Source organism: Pongo pygmaeus, chromosome 1 (genome assembly GCF_028885625.2).
Source record: "Pongo pygmaeus isolate AG05252 chromosome 1, NHGRI_mPonPyg2-v2.0_pri, whole genome shotgun sequence".
Lineage (NCBI taxonomy): Eukaryota > Metazoa > Chordata > Mammalia > Primates > Hominidae > Pongo > Pongo pygmaeus.
In genome coordinates, this window is record NC_072373.2 from 56446647 (window position 1) to 56470863 (window position 24217).

At 37.0% G+C, this 24217-nt stretch overlaps 1 protein-coding gene across 1 annotated transcript in view; it reads right to left on the minus strand.

Moving 5' to 3' along the window:
* The window catches only part of CDC73 (cell division cycle 73), a 137495-nt gene that overhangs the window by 46952 nt on the left and 66326 nt on the right, over positions 1-24217 (minus strand). The window contains exon 11 of the mRNA XM_054450084.2: positions 2160-2217. Within this exon, the coding sequence (XP_054306059.1) occupies positions 2160-2217 (58 nt within the window). The remainder of the gene's footprint in view (positions 1-2159; positions 2218-24217) is intronic.

A 24217-nucleotide genomic window follows, 5' to 3' on the forward strand; every position in this document is an offset into this window, starting at 1 on the left:
TGGTTTGTTTAGGTATCAGTGCCTCTCCCAGCCCTTTCCTTACATACTAACTTATTTTATGAAAATGTGAAATAGAAAAAATTTTACATCACAGATTCTAAGTTAGAATCCTCAGGTGGTGGCTTTTCCCCTTTTATATAATACCATTTCTGACATACCATAACCTCCCATCCCTACCTTACAAAGAAAAACAAACAATTCTCTTATCTGTGATTCAACTGCCTCCACAATATTCCTATAATTCATGTTTAGTATTCTTTGGGCCCAACCCCATCTGTCCATCCCTATTTCCTTCACTTTTTTCTTCCTTCCTGTAAAAAGCTCCTTTAGCTTCTCTTAGTTTCTGGACAAGAGCCTATTATATAGAAATTCAAATAGTATTTGTTGAATTTAATTGTTCTTCTTATACTCTCACGATGGGTTCTGGTATGATCATCTCTACTTAAAATTAGTCATGTCATCTTAATCAATTACATCCAGTCCAGTCTAACAAGGCTGACAGAGCACTCCTCTTCTCCACACCTACTTAAAAACAGCAATGACAAAAATTTCAAACAAACCTACTGTCAAACAAAAAACAAAAACAAAAAAAGGAAATACTAGCCACATCTAAGAGGAGTATGAATACAAAACACAGGGAAATCACACTGCAAAAACATCCCAATATAAGCCCCATGTACCATACTTTTGATGTGCCTCCAGAAAATATTTAATATTCATAATCTACATAATTTTAGAATTAGCCTGTGTACATACTATGAATAAAAGGATATCCAAATCTGCACTACTGATACTGTGAAATTCATGCAGAAGATTCAGTTAAGTTCTTGCCTGTGCCTTTCCAATCCTTTATTTTCTTTCTTCATACTCACTTTCAACAGCACTAATGAGTTTAAAAAAAAAGGGGGGGGGGGACAGGTGGTATAACCTAGCACTGAAATTATGCTAAATAAATGTAAAAATAAAACAAACACCAAACACCAAAAACAAACCCAAAAGACCAAAAATAAATTTAGGGTTGGTATCTAAATGATCTATAAAGATCAGTCTTTTTAGGTACTAGGAATAGGGGGAAGAATTTTTCTAAAATAACTTCAATACCACCTTTAACACATTTTAAAAAAAATGATACAGAATTTTAGGTGTTCAACACAGATATCTGACGTTCTAAGCATCAAAGCTGAATATGATTCTATTAAAACTATAATTTTGTGCTGCTGCAGGAAAAAAATTCACATCTGTACATACTACTACAGAACTATGACAGAACTGATGAAAGGATGGATATACATAAATAGCTTTTAAACATTTAAAAATGTTTTAAAACATGTTTCTAAAATCTTAACCAAAATGAAAACATTTTCTTAAAAATTTTCTTTAACTCTTCACTATACCTATTTATTCAAGTAAATGTTCTATAGTATAAATTCATTATTGAAAAACAGTGTTTTATAACCTATTTTATCAATGAACTTTGAATCAAATTGGGGGAAACATTACTTCAGTAAAGAATATCAGCCGGGCATGGTGGCTCAAGCCTGTAATCCCAGCACTCTGGGAGGCCGAGGTGGGCGGATCATGAGGTCAGGGAATCGAGACCATCCTGGCTAACACGGTGAAACCCTATCTCTACTAAAAATACAAAAAATTAGCCAGGCATGGTGGCAGGAGCCTGTAGTCCCAGCTACTTGGGAAGCTGAGGCAGGAGAATGGCGTGAACCCAGGAGGCAGAGCTTGCAGTGAGCTGAGATGGCACCAGTGTACTACAGCCTGGGCGACAGAGCAAGACTCTGTCTCAAAAAACAAACAAACAAACAAACAAACAAACAAATATATATATATAAATCCAGTTCAGCTGCTTAATACACTATAGGAAAATAAATAATTTACTATGCTTTCACTTTATTTCTTTATGTCTTTCTGCTAAAAACATGAAGATTTATTAATGATGATGCTGACTGAAGTTTAGCAAGCATTTTATATATATTATCACAGTTTTGAGATCTGCTTAAACCGTATCAACAGTCTTCAAAGAAACATGACTTTGCAATGTATTTTAAGTAAAATTTAAATTCATTCAAAGTATTATATACATACTAAAAACTTGCACTGTTACGATCTTTTGAAAGAAAACAAAAAGCAAAGTTCTATATTTTTACCTGGTCTTGGTACTGGCTGGGCTGCAGGAGTCTGAGTCTTCCGGGCAGATGCACCCTCCTTTAAAAGAATAAGAATTGATATATAAGATCAAAGTTTCTTTACATAATAAACACTTTAATTATTGCAAAGAAATCTCATATCTCTCTGTCTCTTGTTCTGTTTTTCTCACTCAATTGGTTACTCCACTGAACATGTTATGACCTACAGTTTAAGAAAAAAAAAAAAAATGAAAACTCTCCTGATCTTTTATGCTATTAGTCATGAGATCATAATAAACATCTTTAGCGTAAAATAAACTTAGTTACTACAGAGTAGTTACTATAAGCATGTAATATTTTTAAATGATTTGCTTAACTGCTGACAATTTTAATATTCTCAGAAATGTCACTGCCTGTTCTAAAATCAAGTCAACCTTTTTTTCTCTAGACAATCTCAAAATAAATAAATGATATATACCCTCCTGTTAGAAAAACCTAAAATATGTTATATTGGAATGTGTTTAAAAAACAAACATTTCAAATAATTAAATGCCTTTAAAATATTCAGGAAAAATCACATTTATAAAGAAGAGATGTTACACTTGAATTAAGAGCAGATGAGAGTATCTTAAAAACTAAATAACAAATCTCAATAATTACTGAAAATGAAAGATGTACATGGAAATATGGTAATTGCTGAAGTATATCAATTATATACTCAAGGATAGATGCCTCTGAAATGCTTAAGATTCTTAAAATGTCTGTTTTTAGTGCAATAGTTTCAATCATATTCACAGTGATATTTCATAATACATTTTTCTTCATAGAAAGTTGCAAGTGTAAATTTCATAACTATGAATTCATAAAGACTTTACACTAGTACATAACAGAAGGAAATTTGACAAATATCAGGGGAGGTACATAAATATATAAAAATTAAAATCAATATTAGCATCACAAAAAAATTTCCAAAGAAATACTGCTAAATACTAATTATAATTACATTACATTCTCTTCAAAATTTGAGATGGTAAACGTGGTAAAACTGTTTGAAATGGCAGGCTATCCCATAGCATTTTCAAAAAAATAAATGACTATAAAAATGAGTACAAGAGAAAAAAGACTTTCACTTCAATACAGTGATATTCCTAGCATTCAGTTAGAACATCACAGAAACCATTCTTTATTACAAGAAACAACAGCCGCAGGAGCAGGTAGGTAGCAAAAACCCCAAGAAGGAAAAAAAAAAAAAAAGACACCTGAGGACAGTAAAATATCCTTTTTCCAATATTCTATCGTGCATTTAGTTATTAATATATATTGGTGTATTTACTACTGAGTCATTCTGGGTGCTGGTTTCTTAGATGTATTATTCGTAAAAATTTATCAAGCATACTTATGGTTTTCCTCCAATTATATTACCTTCAGATAAACCTTTAAATGTTAAAAAAAAAAAAAAAAAAAAAGTGAGTCATAAGGTGGAAAGCATATCAAATATTTAACATCATTATGATGTGGGGGAACCTTCTGATTATATTTGTGTCTAAGTTCATGTTAGAGGACATAACTGTTTTTATTCTTCTTTGTAATTCCAGTACCTGGAGCATAGTAGGCTCTAGGCACTGCAGCTAGTTGAACTGAACTGCACCTAGATTTTTAAAAAATCAGAAGCCAGGGGATAATTATTAAATAGGAATCCACTAAAAGGAACATTAGCCCCTATATAAAGAATCAACTAGACATTATATAATAAGAGTAAACTAATCATATTACTTACCTATTCTAGTATGTAAATACTGACTCGTGGGGATGTGATTTAAGAGGAAAAACATAGAAAATGAGACAGAAAAACAATGAGCATGCATATATGCAGACATCTTCTGTCCACATTTAACCATGAGTCTGGCTAGATTCAAATCAAAGCCCTTCTTTTTTTTTTTGGAATAGAGTGGCCTAAGTCCAAAATCACCAGAATAAAAATTATGTGCATATAAAGAACTACACAAACCCAAAGTGATCCAACTAACTACTGAATTAGTTGTACACCTGTACTATATAACAAAGAGTACGAATTTTACAACATGGGTCAGGCAAAAGGTATAAGCATATATAAATAATATGGAAAAAAAAACTTTTCCACTATAAATTGTAACCCTTAGGAATTTTTGTCTACTTTTGAATAAGCTCAAAACTTGATCCTTTTAAATACCAATAATGGGTATTTTCTGTTTGCCTAGTAATAATCCTTGCTTGATGACCCAATCACTCCCTTTTGGCAATAAGCTCTATCCCCTGGTCACTAGGAAAGGTTTATATCCTAGACTACATCAATCAAAAGTCCTTCTCTGGGATTATTTTTTATAGACTAGAGCTAGCCGTTAAAAACCACTAGCTACAAGGAAATAAGCCTAAAATCACTGATGATGATGACCCTTAACTCATGGAGAAAATGTATTGGCAGAAAGAGAGAATTAAGCTATAACGCAAGAAAAGAGGTAGAATATAATACCCTTTATAATACCTACTATCTATTCCTAGTGACCTGCAAGACCTGCTTTACCCTTAACCATTCTTGATTACATGAGTCAAATCTCCCATCTCAGCACTCTACAAACCCCGCACACACTTTCGTTTGCCTCAGTTGAATCAAAGTCCTGTCAGTTGCAATAGAAAAAAAATGTTACCTAATTTTGTCTTCTCAAGGCTTACTGAAAATTTCAGTTGCCGAGGTCAGTACAGTATAACTTTAATTTTTGAGTTGGTATACACACCCGCCCCGCCAATACACACACAAAGAGTTATACAGCTGTGACACAACAGACTAATGACAAAACAGTAGACTATGACCTTCTTGGAAGAAAACTGGGAAGTCCTTTGCAAATCACGCCATGAATTTATAGCCGTTTCTAGGACTCCTCAGCCAACACCACCCAAGACGCTAAAAGCACATTCTACTCTGATTTCCATTATTTTTAAGTAAAGGTGGAGTAGTCACTGCATAAGGAATTGCAGAAATCAACCCTACCACCCTCCACCCTAAAGATGAAGAGACAAAGGTGAAGTCATTTTTCAAAGGCTATACGCATGCACACACACACACACACGGAATGTATTAAGAAACAGAAAAAATAATCTGGAATATGGAACAGACTGACAATTCTATATTTTTAAAGATTTGGATTGGAAGAAAAAACACTACCCAGCTGGGAAAAGAAAGGTATCGGCACAAAAACAAAAGAGCTGACAAGTTGTGCTAACTGGAGAGGAAAACCTGCTTTCTCTTGAAAAGTCAGAAGCATTATAATTTCACCAAGACTTGAGGCATTCTAGAAAAGTAATAACTGAATTAACACAGAAGGGAAAAACAGTGAGAGAACCACATTTGCGAAAAATAAAAATACAAAACAAAGTATGCTGTTTACAAGCAATCCTTGCTTTCATTATTTCAGCAAATTAGATCATCTAAAATCTGATATTTACAAAGTACCAGTATGTGCTGCTTAAACAAGTGGAATAAATATCATAATATATAATACCATCAGAAAAAATATTTGTTGCAAATGAAAAAGAATACACTATATACATTATATTTAATTTTAAAATGTTACCTGAAACAGTGAAATATTGAAAACTTTTTTAAAAAAAAAAACAGGATCTCACTCACCCAGGTTGGAGTGCAGTGGTGCAATCTTGGCTCACTGCAGCCTTGACCTCTGGGGCTTAAGCAATTTTCCCACCTCAGCCTCCAGGCACGCACCACCATGCCAGGCTAGTTTTTGTTTTTTGGTTTTTTTTTTGGTGGAGACAGGGTTTCACCATGTTACCCAGGCTGGTATCAAACTCCTGAGCTCAAGGCTCCCAAAGTGCTAGGATTACAGGTGTGTACCACCACGCCTGGCCTGAAAGTTTTTATGAAGAAAACACATATACAACATATATGCAGACTCCAGGAGTTTCCAATCTACTTTTCTGTTGTATTAATAAGGGCAAAAGTCACATATGTTTTAAAAATTATTTAAATATTAGCCATACCCTTGAATGCTTTTACCTTTATTTTAAAAAGTAACTTATTCCTATGAATTCTGGATAATTAGAATTCCCAAAGATTAGAATGTTTAAATATGTGTGTGAATTTCTTTTTTTTTTTTTTTTTTTTTTTGAGATGGAGTCTTGCTCTGTCGCCCAGGTTGGAGTGCAGTGGTGTGATCTCGGCTCACTGCAACCTCTGCCCCCCAAGCTCAAGAGATTCTCCTGCTTCAGCCACTCAACTCAAGTAGCTGGGACTACAGGTGCCCACCATCAATGTCCGGCTAATGTTTGTATTTTTAGTAGAAACAGGGTTTCACCATGTTGGCCAGGCTAGTCTCAAACTCCTGACCTCAAGTGACCTACCCGCCTCTGCCTCCCAAAGTGCTGGGATTACAGGCATAAGCCATCGCGCCCGGTCTGAACTTCTAAACACACTGAATGAGTCTTTTTTTTAAGGGATCAGGCCTCATTTTGTTACACAGGTTGGTCTCAAACTTCAAGCAATCCTCCTGCCTTGGCCTCCTAAAGCGCTGGGATTGCAGGAGAGAGCCACCATGTCCAGCTAGTCTTTTAAAAGAGTGTTCTGATAAACCTGCTGTAGAAAAAGGAAACAGCAATTCTGGGGACAAATTACAATGAGGCTAAAAAACATAAAGGATTTTAGAAGCAAAACATTTCAACATAAAAAGCACAATTTGTTTAAGACTTCTTATAACCTTGAGGTATATGTATACAATATGTTGCTAACATAGAAAACAATTAACATACTTATAAAGCATAGTACTACCCTCCCTTTAAATATACAGATAAAGGGCTATAAAACTTAAAAATAAATTTATCTTTCTTTCCCTAAGCCCAGAAACTCTCTCCAGAGAAGTAACCACTTAAACGGCTGAGACATGTTCTCTCTCATCACCCAACCTCTAAACAAACTGATTAAGGTAGATGTTGTATCTATTGTACGATGAGAAAATTAAACTAAAACAAACAAGCAAGCAAAAACCAGTTACTTGTCCCAGGTCACATGGCTAGCAAGCAGAACAGATCTGGGCCTTTTTGAATCCAAAGCCTATGCTTCCTAACTACTAATACCTTGTAACCTCTGATTTGAGGACTTCCCTTCACAAACTTTTTTCTCTCTTTCCTCATTCTCTCTCTTCCCATAATTCCAATGTTCCCCTGTTTTGACCTTTTGGCATTTTCTGGACACCTTTATAGTAGTACATTTGTGCTACTATACCAAAATACCACACACTGGGAAATTTGTAAATAACAGAAACGTATTTCTCAAAATTCTGAAGGATGGAAAATCCAAGATCAAGGCACCTGCAGGTTTTGTGTCTCTCTGCTTCCAAAATGATGTATTATTGTTGCATCCTCTGGAGGGGACAGACAGTGTCTTCACATGGTGGAAGGTAGAAGGGCAAAAAAAGATTTAAGCTAATTCCCTCCAGCCCTTTTACAGGGCATTAATTCTTTTGTAAAGACCATCCCCTCATGACTTAATCACTTTCCAAATGGTCCTACTTCTTAATATCACCACAGTGGGGATTAATTTTCAACACATAAATTTTGGGAGGCATTCAGACCATAACACCTCATTATACTATATAATTCCCTAATTATTTGTCTGCTTCCCCCAATCAGACTGCAAGGTACTTTACTTCACATCAGAAACTATTACTCCTCCAATCTTGATATAGCCAGGTGCATGGCAGGTGTTTAATCACTATACACTGACTAATTAAAACAAACATATTTGCCTTAGAATTACTGATTCATGACTATTACATTAAGTAAAAACTTTTATCTATTAAATGAATATGGCAAAAATAACTGTCACACAGGATTATTACGATAATTAAACAACATTCATTCTTTCCACACACACTTTTTTGTGTGTGTGTGTGAGATGGTATCTCACTTTGTTGCCCAGGCTGGAGTGCAGTGGCGCAATCTTAGCTCACTGCAACCTCCACCTCCCGGTTCAAGCGATTCTTGTGCCTCAGCCTCCCGAGTAGCTGGGAGTGCAGGCGTGCACCATCAAACCTGGCTAATTTTTCTATTTTTAGTAGAGAAAGAGTTTCACCATGTTGGCCAGGCTGGTCTTGAACTCCTGACCTCAAGTGATCCACCCGCCTCGGCCTCCCAAAGTGCTGGGATTACAGGCATGAGCCACCGCACCTGGCCTCTGCATACACTTACTGAAAGCATAGTAAGTGCCAAATAAGAAACCAGAAATGCAGAAATATAAACAAGAGCACGAGGTCCCTACCCTCATGGTGCTTGCAATCTAATGAAGGAGCTCGATAATAAATACATGAAATGAGAAAATTATTAATACAATTACATATGTATTTAGTTACTTGCAATATGCCTATGTGTTTGTCTGTGTATTTTCAGCTCACTGCCCAAAATAAAATGGGACTAATAACTGTTAAACAATTTTCCTTTAACACTCTTTATGTAAGGATAAGTCACGACCTAGCAAACTGAATTCGGCAGCAAATTAAAAGTATTATATACCATGACCTAATGGGATTTATTCTTGGAATGCAAAGGTGGTTCAACATATGAAAAATCAATGTATTAATATTTAATAATACACCACATTAACAGATAAAGGTGAAAAACCCTCATGGTCATCTCAAATGATATAGGAAAAAAAAGACAGAAATTAATACTCTTTCATTAAAACATTTAAAAATTCAACTAGGACTGGAAGGAAATGTCCTCCACATAATAAACATACATATGAAAAACCCACAGCTAACATCTTACTCAATGGTAAAAGACAAAGCTTTGTCCCTAAGATCAGGAACAAGACAAGGATGCCCACTTTCATCACTTCTATTCAACATTAATACTGAAAGTTCCAGCCAGAGAAATTAGGCAAGAAAAACAGAAGGCATTCAAATTGGAAAGGAAGAGGTAAAATACGTTTGCAGATGACAAGATTTGTATGTTAAATAACCTAGAAATGACACCAAAAAAGTTATATTAATAATAAACAAGTTCTGCAAAGTTGCAGAATACAAAATCAACACACAAAAATTAGTTGTATTTCTATACACTAACAATAGACAGTCCAAAAAGTAAATTAAGAAAACAATTCCACTTACAATAGCATTAAAAAAAATGAAATACTTAGGAATAAACTTAACCAAGGAAACAAAAGACTTGTACACCGAAACTATAAAATATTGCTAAAAGAATTAAAGACACAAACAAATGGAAAGATATTTGTGTTCATGGACTAGAAAAATAGTAAGATTTCTATACTATCAGAAGCACAACACAATCCCTGTCAAAACTCAACATTTTTGCAGAAACAGAAAAACTCATCCTAAAAGTCACATAGAATCTCACGGGACCTCAAATACTTAGCCAAACTCATCGTGAAAAAGATCAAAGTTGGAGGACTCAAACTTCCAGATTTCAAAACTTACTGCAAAGCAACAGTAAACAGAAGAGGCATAAAGACAGACATACAGATTAATGGAATAGAACACCCAGAAATAACCTCACACGTATATGGTCAATTAATTTTTGACAAGGGTGTCCAGACCATTCAATAAGGAAAGGACAGCCTTTTCAACAAATGGTGCTGGGGAAACTGGATTAGCCACACGCAAAAGGACGAAGTTGGACCATTACTTTAAACTATGTACAAATTTAACTCAAAAAGGATCAAAAGACTAAACTTAACAGTGAAAACTACAAAACTCTTAGAAGAAAACAGAGGAAAAGCTTCATGAAACTGAATTTAGCACTGATGTCTTGGATATGAAACCGAAAGTACAGGCAACGGAAAAAGAAACAAACTGCATTCCATCAAAATTTAAAACTTTTGTGCAAAGGATATCAACACAGTGAAAAGGCAACCTACAGAAAAGGAAAAAATATTTGCAAGTCACACATATAAGAAATTAATATCCAGACTATATAAAGAACTCCTACAACTCAACAACGACAAAACACAAACCAGCCAATTTAAATATGGGCAAAGGATTTGAATAGGTATTTCTCCAGAGATACAGATGGCTAGTAAGTGCATGAAAATACACCAGACATCACTAATCGTTAGGGAAACGCAAATCAAATACCATGAGACATTACTTCAAATACATTTGAATGGTTATTATCAAAATCCAGTAACAAAATAAGAAAATAACAAGTATAAATGAGAAGATGGAGAAATTGGAATTCTTACATATGACTGGCAGGAATATAAAATGGCACAGCTATTGTGAAAAGTGTATGATGGTACTCCAAAAATTAAACAAAGAATTAACATATGATCCAACAATTCTGTTTGAGTATATATATCCAAAAAAATTTGAAATCATGGACTTAAACAGATATTTTTACACCCAAGTTCATACCAGCATTATTCACAATAGGCAAAAAGTAGGAATAACTCAAATGAACATCAACACATGAACAGATAAATTATATATATACACAATGGGATGTCATTTAGCCTTAAAAAGGAATGGAATTGTAATACATGCTACAACACAAATGAACCTTGAAAACATTATGCTAAACGAAATAGGCTGAACAAAAAAAAAATTCTGTGTGGGTTTGTGACAGTGGTTCTCGATGACATTAACGTTTGAATAGGGAGATTGAGTAAAGCAGATTCCCATTCCTAATGTGGATAGGCTTCATCAAATTCAATGATGGTCTGAATATTACAAAAGGGCAGAGTTAGAAGAGAATGAACTCTCAGCTGGCTGACACAGATTCTGAGACTTCTCAGGCTCCATACCTGTGTGAGTCAATTCATTGTAACAATCTCCATATATACATATGTGTGCTTATGTTTTGTGTGTTAAACCACCAGTAAAATAAATACTAATAACTAATATACTAAATCTATATATGTGTGTGTATATGTATATACACATATAGAGATTTATTTCACAAATTATAAACAGATATAGAAACAGATTCTAGACGGAGGAGCCAAGATGGCCGAATAGGAACAGCTCCGGTCTACAGTTCCCAGCGTGAGTGACGCAGAAGACGGGTGATTTCTGCATTTCCATCTGAGGTACCGGGTTCATCTCACTAGGGAGTGCCAGACAGTGGTTGCAGAACAGTGGGTGCAGCGCACCATGCGCCAGCCGACGCAGGGCAAGGCATTGCCTCACTCAGGAAGCGCAAGGGGTCAGGGAGTTCCCTCTCCTGGTCAAGGAAAGAGGTGACAGACGGCACCTGGAAAATCGGGCCACTTCCACCCGAATACTGCGCTTTTCTGACGGGCTTAGGAAACGGCGCACCAGGAGATTATATCCCGCACATGGCTCAGAGGGTCCTACGCCCACGGAGTCTCGCTGACTGCTAGCACAGCAGTCTGAGATCAAACTGCAAGGCGGCAGCGAGACTGGGGGAGGGGCGCCCGCCATTGCCAAGGCTTGCTTAGGTAAACAAAGCAGCCTGGAAGCTCGAACTGGGTGGAGCCCACCACAGCTCAAGGAGGCCTGCCTGCCTCTGTAGGCTCCACCTCTGGGGGCAGGGCACAGACAAACAAAAAGACAGCAGTAACCTCTGCAGACTTAAATGTCCCTGTCTGACAGCTTTGACGAGAGCAGTGGTTCTCCCAGCACGCAGCTGGAGATCGGAGAACCGGCAGACTGCCCCCTCAAGTGGGTCCCTGACCCCTGACCCCCGAGCAGCCTAACAGGGAGGCACCCCCCAGTAGGGGCAGACTGACACCTCACACGGCCGGGTACTCCTCTGAGACAAATCAGACAGCAGCATTCGCAGATCACAAAAATCCGCGGTTCTGCAGACACCCCTGCTGATACCCAGGCAAACAGGGTCTGGAGTGGACCTCTAGCAAACTCCAACAGACCTGCAGCTGAGCTGAGGGTCCTGTCTGTTAGAAGGAAAACTAACAAACAGTAAAGACATCCACACCAAAAACCTATCTGTACAACACCATCATCAAAGACCAAAAGTAGTTAAAACCACAAAGATGGGGAAAAAACAGAGCAGAAAAACTGGAAACTCTAAAAAGCAGAGCGCCTCTCCTCCTCCAAAGGAACGCAGTTCCTCACCAGCAACAGAACAAAGCTGGACGGAGAATGACTTTGACGAGTTGAGAGAAGAAGGCTTCAGACGATCAAACTACTCCGAGCTACAGGAGGAAATTCAAACCAAAGGCAAAGAAGTTGAAAACTTTGAAAAAACTTTAGACGAATGTATAACTAGAATAACCAATACAGAGAAGTGCTTAAAGGAGCTGATGGAGCTGAAAGCCAAGGCTCAAGAACTACATGAAGAATGCAGAAGCCTCAGGAGCCGATGCGATCAACTGGAAGAAAGGGTATCAGCGATGGAAGATGAAATGAATGAAATGAAGCGAGAAGGGAAGTTTAGAGAAAAAAGAATAAAAAGAAACGAACAAAGCCTCCAAGAAATATGGGACTATGTGAAAAGACCAAATCTACGTCTGATTGGTGTACCTGAAAGTGACGGGGAGAATGGAACCAAGTTGGAAAACACTCTGCAGGATATTATCCAGGAGAACTTCCCCAATCTAGCAAGGCAGGCCAACATTCAGGTTCAGGAAATACAGATAACGCCACAAAGACACTCCTCGAGAAGAGCAACTCCAAGACACATAATTGTCAGATTCACCAAAGTTGAAATGAAGGAAAAAATGTTAAGGGCAGCCAGAGAGAAAGGCCGGGTTACCATCAAAGGGAAGCCCATCAGACTAACAGCGGAACTCTTGGCAGAAACTCTACAAGCCAGAAGAGAGTGGGGGCCAATATTCAACATTCTTAAAGAAAAGAATTTTCAACCCAGAATTTCATATCCAGCCAAACTAAGCTTCATAAGTGAAGGAGAAATAAAATACTTTACAGACAAGCAAATGCTGACAGATTTTGTCACCACCAGGCCTGCCCTAAAAGACCTCCTGAAGGAAGCACTAAACAAGGAAAGGAACAACTGGTACCAGCCACTGCAAAATCATGCTAAAATGTAAAGACCATTGAGACTAGGAAGAGACTGCATCAACTAACCAGCAAAATAACCAGCTAACATCATAATGACAGGATCAAATTCACACATAACAATATTAACTTTAAATGTAAATGGACTAAATGCTCCAATTAAAAGACACAGACTGGCAAATTGGATAAAGAGTCAAGACCAATCAGTGTGCTGTATTCAGGAAACCCATCTCACGTGCAGAGACACACATAGGCTCAAAATAAAAGGATGGAGGAAGATCTACCAAGCAAATGGAAAACAAAAAAAGGCAGGGGTTGCAATCCTAGTCTCTGATAAAACAGACTTTAAAACAACAAAGATCAAAAGAGACAAAGAAGGCCATTACATAATGGTAAAGGGATCAATTCAACAAGAAGAACTAACTATCCTAAATATATATGCACCCAATACACGAGCACCCAGATTCATAAAGCAAGTCCTGAGTGGGCTACAAAGAGACTTAGACTCCCACACAATAATAATGGGAGACTTTAACACCTCACTGTCAACATTAGACAGATCAACGAGACAGAAAGTTAACAAGGATACCCAGGAATTGAACTCAGCTCTGCACCAAGCAGACCTAATAGACATCTACAGAACTCTCCACCCAAAATCAACAGAATATACATTTTTTTTCAGCACCACACCACACCTATTCCAAAATTGACCACATACTTGGAAGTAAAGCTCTCCTCAGCAAATGTAAAAGAACAGAAATTATAACAAACTGTCTCTCAGACCACAGTGCAATCAAACTAGAACTCAGGATTAAGAAACTCACTCAAAACCGCTCAACTACATGGAAACTGAACAACCTGCTCCTGAATGACTACTGGGTACATAACGAAATGAAGGCAGAAATAAAGATGTTCTTTGAAACCAACGAGAACAAAGACACAACGTACCAGAATCTCTGGGACACATTCAAAGCAGTGTGTAGAGGGAAATTTATAGCACTAAATGCCCACAAGAGAAAGCAGGAAAGATCCAAAATTGACACCCTAACATCACAATTAAAAGAACTAGAAAAGCAAGAGCAAACACATTCAAAAGCTAGCAGAAGGCAAGAAATAACTAAAATCAGAGCAGAACTCGAGGAAATAGAGACAAAAAAAACCTTTCAAAAAATTAATGAATCCAGGAGCTGGTTTTTTAAAAGGATCAACAAAATTGATAGACCGCTAGCAAGACTAACAAAGAAAAAAAGAGAGAAGAATCAAATAGATGCAATAAAAAATGATAAAGGGGATATCACCACCGATCCCACAGAAATACAAACTACCATCAGAGAATACTACAAACACCTCTACACAAATAAACTAGAAAATCTAGAAGAAATGGATAAATTCTTCGACACATACACTCTCCCAAGACTAAACCAGGAAGAAGTTGAATCTCTGAATAGACCAATAACAGGATCTGAAATTGTGGCAATAAGCAATAGCTTACCAACCAAAAAGAGTCCAGGACCCGACGGATTCACAGCCGAAATCTACCAGAGGTACAAGGAGGAACTGGTACCATTCCTTCTGAAACTATTCCAATCAATAGAAAAAGAGGGAATCCTCCCTAACTCATTTTATGAGGCCAGAATCATCCTGATACCAAAGCCAGGCAGAGACACAACCAAAAAAGAGAATTTTAGACCAATATCCTTGATGAACATTGATGCAAAAATCCTCAATAAAATACTGGCAAACTGAATCCAGCAGGACATCAAAAAGCTTATCCACCATGATCAAGTGGGCTTCATCCCTGGGATGCAAGGCTGGTTCAATATACGCAAATCAATAAATGTCATCCAGCATATAAACAGAACCAAAGACAAAAACCACATGATTATCTCAACAGATGCAGAAAAGGCCTTTGACAAAATTCAACAATGCTTCATGCTAAAAACTCTCAATAAATTAGGTATTGATGGGGACATATCTCAAAATAATAAGAGCTATCTATGACAAACCCACAGCCAATATCATACTGAATGGGCAAAAACTGGAAGCATTCCCTTTGAAAACTGGCACAAGACAGGGATGCCCTCTCTCACCACTCCTATTCAACATAGGGTTGGAAGTTCTGGCCAGGGCAATTAGGCAGGAGAAGGAAATAACGGGTATTCAATTAGGAAAAGAGGAAATCAAATTGTCCCTGTTTGCAGACGACATGATTGTATATCTAGAAAACCCCACTGTCTCAGCCCAAAATCTCCTTAAGCTGATAAGCAACCTCAGCAAAGTCTCAGGATACAAAATCAATGTACAAAAATCACAGGCATTCTTATACACCAATAACAGACAAACAGAGAGCCAAATCATGAGTGAACTCCCATTCACAATTGCTTCAAAGAGAATAAAATACTTAGGAATCCAACTTACAAGGGACATGAAGGACCTCTTCAAGGAGAACTATAAACCACTGCTCAATGAAATAAAAGAGGATACAAACAAATGGAAGAACATTCCATGCTCATGGGTAGGAAGAATCAATATTGTGAAAATGGCCATACTGCCCAAGGTAATTTATAGATTCAATGCCATCCCCATCAAGCTACCAATGACTTTCTTCACAGAATTGGAAAAAACTACTTTAAAGTTCATATGGAACCAAAAATGAGCCCGCATCGCCAAGTCAATCCTAAGCCAAAAGAACAAAGCTGGAGGCATCACGCTACCTGACTTCAAACTATACTACAAGGCTACAGTAACCAAAACAGCATGGTACTGGTACCAAAACAGAGATATAGATCAATGGAACAGAACAGAGCCGTCAGAAATAACGCCACATATCTACAACTATCTGATCTTTGACAAACCTGACAAAAACAAGAAATGGGGAAAGGATTCCATATTTAATAAATGGTGCTGGGAACACTGGCTAGCCATATGTAGAAAGCTGAAACTGGATCCCTTCCTTATACCTTATACAAAAATTAATTCAAGATGGATTAAAGACTTAAATGTTAGACCTAAAACGATAAAAACGCTAGAAGAAAACCTAGGCATTACCATTCAGGACATAGGCATGGATGGGCAAGGACTTCATGTCTAAAACACCAAAAGCAATGGCAACAAAAGCCAAAATTCACAAATGGGATCTAATTCAACTAAAGAGCTTCTGCACAGCAAAGGAAACTACCAGCAGAGTGAACAGGCAACCTACAAAATGGGAGAAAATTTTCGCAACCTACTCATCTGACAAAGGGCTAATATCCAGAATCTACAATGAACTCCAACAAATTTACAAGAAAAAAACAAACAACCCCATCAAAAAGTGGGCAAAGGACATGAACAGACACTTCTCAAAAGAAGACATTTATGCAGCCAAAAGACACATGAAAAAATGCTCATCATCACTGGCCATCAGAGAAATGCAAATCAAAACCACAGTGAGATACCATCTCACACCAGTTAGAATGGCAATCATTAAAATGTCAGGAAACAACAGGTGCTGGAGAGGATGTGGAGAAATAGGAACACTTTTACACTGTTGGTGGGACTGTAAACTAGTTCAACCATTGTGGAAGTCAGTGTGGCGATTCCTCAGGGATCTAGAACTAGAAATACCATTTGACCCAGCCATCCCATTACTGGGTATATATCCAAAGGACTGTAAATCATGCTGCTATAAAGACACATGCACACGTATGTTTATTGCGGCACTATTCACAACAGCAAAGACTTGGAACCAACCCAAATATCCAACAATGGTAGACTGGATTAAGAAAATGTGGCACATATACACCATGGAATACTATGCAGCCATAAAAAATGATGAGTTCATGTCCTTTGTAGGGACATGGATGAAATTGGAAATCATCATTCTCAGTAAACTATCGCAAGGACAAAAAACCAAACACCGCATGTTCTCACTCATAGATGGGAATTGAACAATGAGAACACATGGACACAGGAAGGGGAACATCACACTCTGGGGACTGTTGTGGGGTGGGGGGAGGGGGGAGGGATAGCATTAGGAGATAAACCTAATGCTAAATGGCAAGTTAATGGGTGCAGCACACCAGCATGGCACATGTATACATATGTAACTAACCTGCACATCGTGCTCATGTGCCCTAAAACTTAAAGTATAATAGTAATAATAATAATAACAATAATAATAATAATAATAATAAAGAAACAGATTCTATTGGCTCCATTTCTCTAGAGAACCCAGACTAATACAGCAATTCAAATTGGAATCGAAAGAAAGAAAAGGTGATACAAATCACAAAATCTTCAAAAGGGGTACTGTTGCATATTAGAAAAACTTTTTTCATTTACTTATCTACTAATTAAAAAATGACATCCATGTGAATGTAGTTGAAATGTTTTATCACAGAACTGCAATTAGCAAAAATCCAAAGCATGTGTATCGCTCTCCTTTAATATCAAAGTCTATAATGATCTCATATCTTAGGGCACAGATGAATGTTTCTGTCATATGTCTCTCTGAGGTTTAATAAAACCACTATGTTCATTTAAAACTGGCAGAATTATTTTTATAGTGGCAGAGAAACATGGATAAGGTAGATGGTACACATAATCATTTGTATAATATATGGGCCCATGAACTAAAAGAATATACCAAGTAACCGGAAGTGTTAATCAGCGTGAAAAAAGTTGATTTGTAAGTCTTAATAGCTATGTTCCAGCTTTGACTTGCCACAAAGTGAGGAACTTTGAGAAAATCACTGCCTCTCAGGGTCTTAGTTACTTCACCTATAAAGTGAGAAAAATAAATTTTTAGATGACCTCAAAGGTCCAATTCTGCTCTGAAATTTCATTTTTCTAATGTAAATAATACCTTTTCACTAAAAACAATGCCACTGTAATACAACCTTGAATGTGCAATTAACTGATTAAGTTTGAAGGCATAATCCAAAATGGGTTTCTTCAAAGGTAGAAGAATGGTATACCATATAAATTGTTCTTCTTTTGTTCCATGTAAATTAAAACATATTCTCCTGCCTAGTTCCTTCTATCACAAGGTATACGTTTGTAATCAGTTATTAGTTTAGCTGTTTTGGGAATCACAGAATTATAGTTACTGGCATACACGTAGAAAGATAAGTAACATTACAAGCTTTAAAAGAAAACATTTAGTATGATTCAATAAACTGACTGAGGAAGCTACACTGAAACAAATCTGTATGTATACGTAACTACCTGAAACCCATCACTGCCCCACAACACACACACAAACACACACACACACAAACACACACACACACATACACACACACACACACATTACAAGTAAGACAGTTAGCTGAAATGTTCTGGAATGTTATAAATTCTGGAGACTAATAAATTCTGTGAAAAGTTAGAAAACGGTATATAAAACTCAAAGGTGAGAGAAAATCAGTGAAAAAGAAATATACAATATGTTCATTAGCAAATAATTAAGGATAAATGGAGGATATAAACAGAAATACTACATTTTTCTTTTTTTGGCTCAGTAAAACTCAGCAGTTCTATTTTCTATGAGACCACATCTTATTTAAAATGGGTGAAAATATAGGAAATGCATGAGAAATTAAAAGAATAACAACATAATACAAACCAAGTTCAACTGGGAACACAAAAGTATCAAAACACAGTGAAAATGAGTGACACCATATGAATTTCATAAGAGTTTATATATGAAAGACAAAATTTAAATAACACTTATTTCCAATTATTTTGCTATCTTTATGATGATCTACATATCCATCAAGGCTATCAGTTTCTTCAAAGAAAGGAACCTAATGATGCATCTCACAACCCCCTGCAGCTTGCATATAAAAAATGTCTAATGTATTTGCCAAAGGTTAGCAAACCCCTTATACAGCCTAAGAAGTTGGGGACAGGGCACAGAATCAAACCCTAAAAGTCAAACATTATCTCTTGGTCTGTAATCCTATAACCTTTGCATGTCTCTTGTCTGTTTTGCTGTAAGGGTTTGCTGTAGGGGTTTGGTCAGGGTGGTGGGAGAAATTATAAAATTATAGGAAAAACGCAAACCTTCTTGGAAGGCCGGAAGGTTTTGCAAAAGCCTCTGGATAGGGTTATGGCTGAAAGCAGCCTAATTCTCTTACCTTGAGTTAATAGCTTAGAGTAGGTAAAAAGGAATGTAAGGGAGTTTATCTAAAGAGCTTGTTTACACATGTGGTCCTAAGACTGGCCTTTGATCATTCATAGGACTGCTCTCTCCAGCGTAGGGTGACCAGATTAATTAACCACAGGTGTGTTGACTCAATGCCTTTGTCATTAAATCTGTGCTGAATAAATGCCAGCAAGGCCAGTTAGTTGGCGCGTGGCTGCCACAACTCCTTCTGTGAGTGGCCCCCTGCTCTTTCACTGAATATCAGTGTCTGAGTACGTTATTCATCCATCGTGCAGCCTGGTTCTGTGGGTCAGACCCCGGCACTTTGCTAAGTTCCTTTACACTGAAGTCCCTATTTCTAATTGGGCCATAACCAATCATACTGAAGACGGCTACATGAATCAAGTATGTTCAATGTTCCCTTCTTTCTTCAAAAAAGCCCTTTAGGAAAAAAAAAAATTCTATTTACTTACTTCCAACACTTGCTTTCTTGTTTTGTCTTTTATGAGACAGTGTCTCACTCTGTCGCCCAGGCTGGAGTGCAGTGGCGTGATCTTGGCTCACTGCAATCTCTGCCTCCCAGGTCCAAGTGATTCTCGTGCCTCAGCCTCCCAGGTAGCTGGGATTACAGGCATGTACCACCACGTCTGGCTAATTTTTGTATTTTTAGTAGAGATGGGGTTTTGCCATGTCAGCCAGGCTGGTCTTGAACTCATAATCTCAGGTGATTCGCCCATCTCGGCGTCCCAAAGTGCTGGAATTACAGGCATGAGCTACCATGCTTGGCTCCCAACACTTGCTTTCTATTCGTATCTACTACAGCCATTAAAATAAATACTTTCTGATACTAATAATTTATATTTGGGTAACTATGCTTCTTTGCAAAGTTTTAGAATTTTAAGTTTTGATATTTTACATATACTTGAATTTACAAATTGTTTGTTATACTTTAAATAAATTAATAGTGTTAATAATTTTTAAATATCAAGAATATGCTGGGTTTGCAGAGAGTGGAGAGTAAGCTGCCTGAAATAATTTATTTAAAGGTGCTGACCCAGTGGATGTCACAGTTCTATCAAATTCAACACATGCCCTTTATATTTAGTTTACATGGAACAAATATTTATATAAGAAATACTTTACAATGACCCCTCTTAACTACCTGAAATGAAATGCACAGGTAATATAACCAATCTACATATGTATTTTAAAAATTAATACACTAATACAAATAAAATTTTTAAACAGATTAATGATAGAGGCCAGGTGTGGTGGCTCAGGCCTATAATCCCCGCACTTTGGGAGGACGAGGTGGGCAGATCACTTGAGGTTAAGAGTTTGAGACCAGCCTGCAACATGACGAAACCGCAACTCTACTAAAAATACAAAAATCAGCCAGGTGTGGTGGCACACGCCTGTAATCCCAGCTACTCGGGTGGCTGACGCAGGAGAATCACTTGAAACTGGGAGGTGGAAGTTGCAGTGAGCCTAGATCACGCCACTGCACTCCAGCCTGGGCAACAGAGCGAGACTGTCTCAAAAAACAAAAAAAAAGAGAGAGAGATTTATGATAAAAATATGCATTTCAGTATGTAAGTCTCAGACATGATTATACCAGAAGATATACTAACCAGATGCTAATACCTACACATAAAGTCATAGTGAATGTAACAATTACAAATGCCCATAGACTGGTATATTGGTGACTCAAATGCCAAGAACATAATTTGATTTTTTGAAATGGTGAACCATTGGCCAAGTTTAGAACAAAGCAAAGTACAAGCTTCCCTCATTGTACACTGTAGTTACATTTCTAGATAATTCAGTGCACGTTAAAACTGAACAAAATATACTTTATGTTCCAACAATGTTTTAAATTTACTTAATTATAAAAAAGTGTTTCACCTACACAGATAGCCAATGAAACACTCAGAAGTCCTGCAGAACACAGAGCTAGTCTTTGTTGTTTACAAAGACTGTCCCACACACTACTGGACTACTACCTACCCTGGCCCTAAAATGCCCCTAAAAATCATTCTGTTAACTAGAAACATCCTCACAAACTTCTAGAACACCTCCTAGAAAGCAGTACTACCCCTACCACTGCCCCCTTGAGAACCACAGCTCTAAGAGTATTATTCCTGACTGAAACAGCTGTGCCTCTGAAAAACCAAGGAATATACAAGCATAATAAAGTATTTGCCAAATGACTGCTGATTGTAAATGCTCATTGTTAATAGTTTGCATGAATTAAAACAGATAAAGTTGTCTATAATTAGTTCTGAAAGAGACACTTAAATTTAGCTTTGTTTTCAAGTCAAAAGAAATTCTTAACATGCGTATCTGCTGCACAAGAAAACTGAAGGAGAAAAATAAGGCAGGCAAACACTGACACTTGTGGTCATTCTGAGATTGCTTATTTGCAATCAGGCTAATTCTTGCTTTGTGAGTTCAAGGAAAGTAAAACTGGTTCATAAATCATCCACTGACTTTAGAGGAAAATTACAAGCTTTTAATAAACATTTGACTTCTCTTCAAAAAGGGGAAACTACCTATACTAATATTAAATAACCAAAAACAAGCCATTTGTCCAAATCCTTTATGTAATGAAAAAGACTGCATCTGATTATAAATGAAAACAGTCAAGAGAAATAAACTCCAAGCAAACATTATGCAAAATTGTCTAGCCATCTCAATAAAACTAAAATTGGTCTCTAAATAATTGTGTCAAGTGACAGTTTTCAGAGTGGTATGGTGGAAATTATACCTGATCTAAAACATTAAGATTTTTGTCCAACATGGGAAAAAATAGCTGGTACTTCTGGTAAGCCCTAGCTGAAATTAATTCCTTGAATTCAGGGACCCACCACTCATAATAAAGCACAAACAGGAAAGGAGACCAATATAAGAGGACCAGATTCATGTCTCCCTTCTAATGTTACTCAAGGATTTTGCTCATTCCCATTAGATGAAAATCATCCACCCTGGTTGAAGTGCTCTCCCCCTACTTTTCTCTTTTAATCTTTTTACCGAGGACATATTGTTGAATGTACATACATAAATAGATGATGTAACTCCATGAGTTACTATTTAGTAGCCACTTGAACAGCAGATTTACATCTGATTCAACACGTAATAATCATTCAAAACCATTAACTACATGAATACAAAAATAATTTCTACACCCAGTAAAAACTGACAATTAGGAGGCATTACAATTCCTGTCTTTAAATTCTGACTCCTTGAAGTCTATACTAGACATGCCCAGGAAAATGCTAAAACCAGCCTGGACAGCTCTGGCCATGATGCACATAGTAATGGCCACCTATTTTTCCATCACGGATGTGTTGTAAGATTAAAAATAGACTTATGCAAGTGACAATTACAAACCATTTATAACTATAAAACTTAACAAAATAGCTGCCAGTTTGCTGAATCTGAAAAAGAAACCTGTCACATTTACTGAGTTAGTTTAACCATAGAATTCAGATGTTAAAAGAAACTAGACTAAAGGAAGAACTTCTACAAGCTCTCCTGTCATAAGATTTTTACAGTTTCTCTTGACTGGAAACATGTAGGTTGCTACAAAAAGTTACTAAAGGAACTTTTATCTCACATCTGCCCTGTTTTCCTGAACTTTACATAAAGTTCTTAACTAGTTTAACTTAAATTTAACAAACAGGTTGGCTGGGCACTGTGGCTCACGTCTGTAATCCTAGCACTTTGGGAGGCCAAGGCAGGTGGATCACCTGAGGTCAGGAGTTTGAGACCGGCCTGGGCAACATAGTAAAACCTCACTTCTAGTAAAAATACAACAATTAGCCGGGTGTGGTGGCATACGCATGTAATCCCAGGTACTCGGCAGGCTGAAGCACGATAATCTCTTGAACCTGGGAGGCAGAGGTTGCAGTGAGACAAGATCGTGCCACTGTACCCCAGCCTGGGCAATAGAGCAAAACTCTGTCTCCAAAAAAAAAAAAAAAAAGACAGACAGAAAGAAAGAGGTTGCGGCTGTACTTTAAAGTATGAAGTAAATTCCAGTTAAGTACACAGGCACCTTTTGTTAGTAATATTTGGAAGTTTCTTGCTGTTTAAATACTTGTCCCATAACAAGCAGTTCGGGGGGGGGGTCCCCATTGGAAATTCAGGGACTCAACCCGATACTGGAGGGACCCACTAATGAGCAGGTTACCCATATAACTCTCTTAATAATCAAAATCTATAATAATCCAGGGAGACATTAAAAAAATCCAGTCAAAAGAACTGGCAAAAGAATAGTAATTATTTAGTCCTTTCCTGGAGAAAGGGGTAGGGAATGTCTCTAAATCAACTTTGTATCCCCTATATTTAATAAGCTATGCCTAAATGCCCATGTTGGTACACAGTAGTTAATCAGTATGTACCTGTTGAAAAAATGAAAATATAAACATTCATTTATTATTCTACTAATGATTCCTGGGTATGCTGTGCCAGTGTTCGGAAAAAAAAAAAATCCCACAATTTCTCTAGCAGTGCCATGTAATAAAAAGTTTAAGAACAGAGAATAATGATAGTACTAGATAGATTTAAAAAAAAACACACAGAGGATAAGAATTTAGATAATCTTGCTGCAATTCCCAGCTTGGCCTCTATTCTTATCAGTATTTATCTGGCATTTGGACTAATTATTTTACAACTCCAGGCACTGGTTCCGCATCTTTTAAGTGGGTATTACAATAATAAAACTATTAGAAAAGAGCCATTTTCATAACAGCTCAAGTAAGCTTAGCACGCAATCTGATTTTGAGTAAATACTCCATAAATGGTCATTGTGGCTAGCTTCATAGTCAAATCCTATGTAAAGAATCACTGATAAATAAATACTGATCTACAAAAACACATCTGTACTTCTGGAAAATAAGTTATTTTAAGTAAGTTCTTAAGCATTACTCTGTTAACTAGTAAACTAATTT